At 35.3% G+C, this 7,222-nt stretch overlaps 1 protein-coding gene across 1 annotated transcript; it reads right to left on the bottom strand.

Moving 5' to 3' along the window:
* Positions 1–3,134: 3,134 nt before the first annotated feature.
* LOC114168581 (putative disease resistance protein At3g14460) lies at positions 3,135–6,992 on the bottom strand. Its single transcript, XM_028053467.1, has one exon. It carries the CDS (start codon positions 6,822–6,824, stop codon positions 3,312–3,314), a length of 3,513 nt encoding a protein of 1,170 aa, XP_027909268.1. The 5' UTR covers positions 6,825–6,992; the 3' UTR covers positions 3,135–3,311.
* Between the last annotated feature and the right edge of the window lie 230 nt (positions 6,993–7,222).

A 7,222-nucleotide genomic window follows, 5' to 3' on the forward strand; every position in this document is an offset into this window, starting at 1 on the left:
TACTCTGGAAAAATCATAAGTCTCCTCGTGAGAGAGATTAGAATAAGACCAATTGAAATATTAAGGTTTATAGTTTTCCAAAACGGAGGTAATGTACAAGTCTATGACAGGGAATTAGTTAACCATCGTACCATCTTCAATTAGGGGTGGCAATTAGGGCCTGGCCCGCGGGCCCGCAGAAAAAATGCGGGGCAGGCCAGGATAGTGAGCCCGCAGGCTCGCGCGGGCTCGGCCCGCAGGCTCCCGCGGGCTCGGCCCGCATAGGCCCGCGGTTCGCGCAGGCCGGCCCGCAAGTCCGCATAAAATTAAAAAAAAATATTGCACTTGTGTATATTAATTACTTCTTTTATGGACTCTTGCATTAACATTTCAAATTCTTGTATAACTGGAAAAGACAAATATTATGTAATTTTTAATGTGCTAAAATTTAAAGAATACATTGTGTATGTCATAGTATGAATTTGATGAAAATGTTGAATTATCAATTTATCATCTAATTCCCCAAAGTCTTTACTTAATTTTGTGAACTTCTTAAAGTTTTCCAATTTTTAAACATTAAAAGTTTTATCATAAAAAAAAATTAAAAAAAAAAAGCGGACCGACCCGTGGGCCTGCGGGCCAACGTATATGCGGAGCGGGCCAGAGTATGCGACCCGCATAAAATGTGCGGGGCGGGACGGGCCGGCCTGCGGTGTGCGGGCCTTATGCGGGGCGGGCCGATTCGTATTGCCACCCCTATCTTCAATATGAAAAAAGTTCATGTTTAAGTAGGTAAATAACGTAGCTTATAATTGCATCCCAATTACATTCCATTACTTAAGTCTATATATGCCTATTACAACTCAAACTCGAACAAACAATATCAAACGAATTCAAGTTATTTAGGCAAGCAAATGAAACTGGCAGATATACAAGGTATTCAAGTTAATCATGTATTACAAACCTTCTTTCAAACGAATTCCAACAGAACCTGTTTTTTTAGCTCGTTCAGATCGAGCTAGATCTACCAAATGGAGCTTTGCTGAAAGATATTCTTCACCCATATCCTCATCTGAAGAGTCATTGGTGGTAGAAACAAAATGGAGCTTGTGCATTTGTTCAAATGTAATTGTGAAAATGGCATAAAATAAACATATTAAATCCTAAACAAAGAGTGTGTATTTTTTTCATAATACTCTAAACCAAAAGGGTATAAATTTAAGCATTCCCCTATCATATGTCATGTTTCTCCCACCACATTGATAAAAACATTGATTGATAAGAATTTGTTGTAAAACTATATAACCTATCATGAATCAAAAACAAAGTAAACAATATAATTCAACTGGTATACTACAACTGAAATATTCAACTCCTCACAAATAACCTTATGAATCTTCATATCCTTATCGTCAACAATATCATGCCACCTCGCATAGCCATGCCTTAACAGAAAATAATCAAGTTAATAGAAGTTACACCATTGCAGCACAGCAAAATACCTTCTTCCAATCCAAATTCTTGTCTCACAAATCGTCAAATGAAATGGAAAGACCAATACAAATTTATGGTTTTCAAGCCTGAAAAACTCTTTCATGGTTTAATAACATGGAACTTGGAACATCTTTCATAGTAAATTGTTTAAACTCGGAGAGAGCCACAGGCAGGGAAAATTATTTGTTAGAACTTACTTCATTATGGTTATTCCTCTTAAAAATATCGACAGGAATATTTACAATAATTACTAGTCATGTAATATAGATATCCAAAAGTCATGTAATATAGATATCCAAAAGATTGTATAGATATAGAAATGATTCGTTCATATGAAAATTTGTAGATCTATTTATAAAGTTTATGTCAAGAAGAACTTTTAAACAAAGATTCACAAATTTGGACTCTGTTATCTTAACTTAATGAGGTAGAGAATTAGAATATGTGATGAATAATATTATATTAAAGACACAAAATGTTGTGTACAACTAATGCGGAAAAAGGAATAAAAGCTTCAAACCATTGCTTTCTAAACTTTCATAACTTTGATGGTATAATATAAGGTGGAAAAGAACAAATTTGATGACCCAAAACATGTGAAATTTAAAATTTATAGTTATGTACCCAAGGTAAAGTGGTTATCATAATAAATTATTGTTAATTATATGTGATTACAATATCAAAATTTATGCAACAATTATAAATTAATTGACAAATGGAACACATCTATGGAAATATTTGACCATGTAAATATCTCATATTATTCCACATATCACATATTTGAGAAATTTTCAACATTCTCTCATTTGGTCCATTTATCCCATTATCAATTAATATAAGAAACTAAAAAAATACAAGGATCATGGTGACAGGTCCTCCAAAAGTAAGTATTATCTCCCATGTATCATAATATATCAAGTCTTTCATCAAATATTCTTAACTATAATGAGTAAACCATATGTTTAATCGGGGTCAAACGAAATTTCTTAAAATAAATAAATATGTGCATAACAAAATGATAAAAAACCGAAAAAAAGTTTTATCAAAGTAAAAATAATGATTGTCATAACATGGAACTAAGTACCATTCGTGCTCAATGATCCTTAAAATTCTTTAATGACATGACTTTAATAAAAGGATCGACAATCATCAACCCAGTTCTACTATGCTCAATACCACAACTCTAAAGCCATATATAAAACTCTTCAACTATACATCATGTAAGGTAGCCTCAAAATAAAAAACAAACTAGGAGTGGCAATTAAGGTCTGGCCCACCGGGCCGACCTGCAGGCCTGCGAAAAAAACCCCACGCGGACTGACTCGCAAGTCCGCATAAAATTAAAAAAAATACTTGCACTTGAGAGTTACATATATATATATATATATATAGAGAGAGAGAGAGAGAGAGTGATATAGATATAGATATCATACTATAGTTATTACAAAAGTAACTATAACATTGAAATTGAAGTTATTTGAACATGTAGCAAAATACTAATTAATTATTTTATCAGAAAGATATATTTTTCTTAAAAGAATTAAATGAATGTACCTATGTACGTCAAATAAGAAGAAGTATCCCACAAACCATAAATATTTTTCTTTAATATAACTATACAAATTTAAAGTCATTAGAAAAGAGAAGTAAAATTTGTGACAATATAATTTTGTTTTAAACAATATCATCTAAGTATGTTTAAAATTTACCACCATATCTAAAGAAATTATGTTTACCATCGATTTGGGTATATCCTCGTGTATATATATATACACAGTGAGAATAAATAATAAATCATGCAATGGTTAGCATGTAAGTGAGAAGAAACAAATCCATCACTAGTGTATATACAAGTCTTGAATGTGAGAAATTTTTTCCCAGTCTTCACCTCTTTCTTTCTGGCAACGCTGTTCTAGCAAAGGACAACGACCTATGTGAAGATGTGAAATTGATTTTGGAAGGCCTTCCTCTGGTAAGCATTGAAGGTTGGGGCAGTTATCAAGACGCAATGATTGAAGAGATGAGAGTTGATAAAGACCCTTATAGTCCAGTTTTTCTAGATTTGGAGAATTAGAGATGCTTAGTTGAGTAAGAGAGAGTGGAAGCAAACCTTCATCAGGAAAACATTTTGCATCCACTTTTTCAATGGACAATCTTTCGAGAGAAGGATTGTCTCTGAATGCTCCTTTCAGTGAGTCAACAAGCAGTCTAGAGCAACTCTTGAGTCTCATAAATTTTAAATTTGATGGCAAAACTCCCTTAAGAAACGACTCAAGTTTTGGACAGTCTTCTATGTTTAGCGCATTGAGAGATGGAAGCAACGTATGCATGTTTGCAGGCAATAATTCAAATTTAGGACACTCTTTGATTGTCATATGCTCGAGATGATGGTGAATGTGGTCCTGTGAAATCGTTTGCAGATTAGGAAACCCACTAAGATACAAATTGCAGAGTGTTGGGAAGAAATCCAATGGAAAGATCCTTAGAGAGACACAATCATCACTTATTGTCTCCAAGGTAATTTTCAAGTATTTAACAGTGTCAGACCTAACAATTTCAGTCAATGATGCTTCCATTAAGAGACTTTTCATGGTAGCCCAATCCAAATGTAGTTTTCCACAATCATATAGCTTTAAATCTAGAGCCCTGGGAGCGGAAGCCTCAAGTTGTTGGCAGTCTCTAATATGTATTTTATTCAGAGGAACAAGTTGCTCCGGCAGCTCTCCTTTTAGCTTAGGACATGAAATTATACTAAGATATTGTAGACGTGGGAAAACACCTGCTTTGCATTCCCATTTTTTCCATTGTTCCATATTGGAGAATTCCAAACTTTGCAGGGACTTAAATGAAGAAGAGTTGCTCCCATAAAAATCAGCATCAATACTCACTATCCCATCAAGTCTATCAATACTCAAGTCCTTCAGAAATGGTAAAAGTCCAAGGGGAGGTAAATGCTCGCAAGATTCACATCCAAACAACTCTAAGGCCACCAGGTTCGGTAATGAATGTAACCAATTTGGAAATTGTTTCCCACCATAGAATAAAATTTCCAACTCCTTTAAGTTTTCGGAAGGTTGCAGATTCTTAATTACCTCTTCTTCTTTCTTCGAATCAATAGAGTCCCTATTCCATTCCCATCGCAACTCTAGCCTCACAAGGAGTGTTTTATTCTTCAAATATGCTTCTGATGCATCCAATGAATTTTCAATATTTTGTAGCTCCATAATTGATAGACTTCCATCAAGGTTGAGCTCTCCTAGCTGTTGAATACCGAACTCCCTACCATGCCCAACATGAAAGGATCGCATGACTACTTTAAGATTCTTCAGTTTTCCCAAACTTGGCGGCAACTTTTTCACAATATTCTCCATCAATTCAAGGAGACACAAATTGGTGAGTAAATGCAAGTTTGAGGGCAACTCCTCCAAATCGCTACAGTAGTTCAACTTCAGTATTTGCAAGTGGGAGAGTGAACAAATCTTTTCAGTTAGTATTCTAATGGAAGTATGGGAGAGGTCTAAGGAACGAAGATACTCAAGATTGGCAATAGAGTCAGGCAGCTCTCTAATCTTAGAACAATAAGACAGAGATAAAATTCGTAAATGCCTAAACTTGGAAAAAAATTCATGCATCGACATATTGACACCCCAACGGGCGAGAGAATGAATTCTCCTACCTGTCGGGATAAATGTACGTAACCTTTTTGTGTTGCATGATGTTTCAAACCCATCAAAATATTGATTGTGTCCAAGTTTAATTGAATAATGACGAGTTGCTTTTTGTATCTTTTCTTTTTGACCAACTTCCCACCTAAAGTATATGCCTCCACCAACATACTTTGCCAAATCATTTAGAAGGTCATGCATTACAAATACTTCATTTTTACCTGATTGTTGGAAGAAGGATCTTGATAGTAGATCATTGAAGTATTGTTGACAAACTTTTTCTGAAGGACAGTGTAGGAGATTTTCAGTCATCCACAAGTGCATCAAATGCTCCTTCTTAAACTCATAATCCTTGGGAAACAGGGCACAATAAGCAAAGCAAACCTTCAGATGGGAAGGAAGGTGGATATAGCTCATTGCTAAAGCAGGGATAATATCACAACGGTCTTGTGAAAATTCCCATATTTCGCTTTGGAACACACTTTCCCACTCTGAAACAGATGATTTGTTGTATAATAAACTTCCCATTGTTTTCAGTGCTAGAGGTAGTCCTTTACATTTTTCAACTATCTTCTTGCCAATCTCCGTGCACTCTGGATTTTGTTGAGTATCAATGTCTTTAAATGCGTATTTAACAAACAAGTTCCAGCAATCATCTTCTTGTAATTGCTTTAAGGAGTGAACTTCTGACCGCATGGTAGAAGCAACTTCCTTGCTACGTGCAGTGACTAGAATCCTACTCCCTTGGACTCCGAACATGAGGGGCTTCTGCACTTCTTCCCAATTATGTTGGTTCTCGTTCCAAACGTCATCCAAAACAAGAAGAAATTTTTTCTTAGTCAAATTTTCTTTCAATCTTGTGTGGACCATCTCTAAATCCCTACTATCATCAGTTGATTTAGTAACAGCCTCAAGAATTGCTCTTGATACTTTGAAAACATCAAATTCATCTGAAACACAAACCCAAACTTTGACATCAAATTTAGCCTCGTTTATCCTTGGGTCATTGAATACATGTTGGGCAAGTGTGGTCTTACCCAGCCCACCCATTCCCACAATAGAAAGTATTGATGGCTGGTTAGAATTGTTGGTGTCAGATATCAGCCAGTCAACGATATGTTTTTTATCATCATCTCTGCCATAAATATCAGTTCCAACAACCAACGATGTTGTTTGTGATTTCTGTGGCAGTTCACTGCTCAACCCAGATCTAACAGCCCTAGCTGTTTTCAATCCTAGATCACCCCTTTGACTTGAGAGAAATTCTAGTTTGTCAAGGACTTCTTGCATCCTAGACTCAATTTCCTTGTTATAGGAAGTAATAGGAGAAGATTTGAAGAAATTGAGTACCTTGAACGTACAACATGCAGAGGTTTGAGATTCAGAATCAGCATCCGCTTGTCTTTTTGAGAGCATTTGTATATCATCCAAGAGATCCTCTGCATCAAGGACAGCATCTTTGACCTCAAGCAGCCAGTTTCTGACATGTGGATCTGTGAACTGCTTTCTCTCTGCATCATCAGCCAGAGAATGGATGGAGTTCAGCTTGGTTTTCAAATTGTTCAACAACTTCTCATCAAGCTTTCTTGCACGAAAGAAATCGAGAATTTGGGAAGAAGCTAACTTGTTGAATGCAACATCAAGGAAAACAGAAAGAAGAGCACCACCAACAAGTTCTAATGCCATGGTAAGACAATGATGAATGGATTCAAGTGCTGTATTAGCTTTTTCCGATGACTCGGTACAATGATGAACGGACAATAAGATATTTGATCAACATTTTCTTCTTCGATGCTTAGTCAAACAATAATTTTTTAGTCTTCCCAAGATCGCAAACTTCAACAGCTGTATTCATTAATGAATATTATTATTGTCTGAAAGAGTGAAACATGTTAAGAAATATTATTATCTGTGAAAGATGTTAAGAAATATTTAAATACACCGACTAGTAGATGTGTCGGGTGTCTTCTTCCATCCCTTTCATGGAGAAGAGGAACTTCACATATGGATATCATACTAAAAAATCTAAATAAATATACATAAAATATTGACTTAACTTTTAATTTAAAATTTTAAAAAATTAA

This window comes from Vigna unguiculata, chromosome 11 (genome assembly GCF_004118075.2).
Source record: "Vigna unguiculata cultivar IT97K-499-35 chromosome 11, ASM411807v1, whole genome shotgun sequence".
Taxonomy (NCBI): Eukaryota; Viridiplantae; Streptophyta; class Magnoliopsida; order Fabales; family Fabaceae; genus Vigna; species Vigna unguiculata.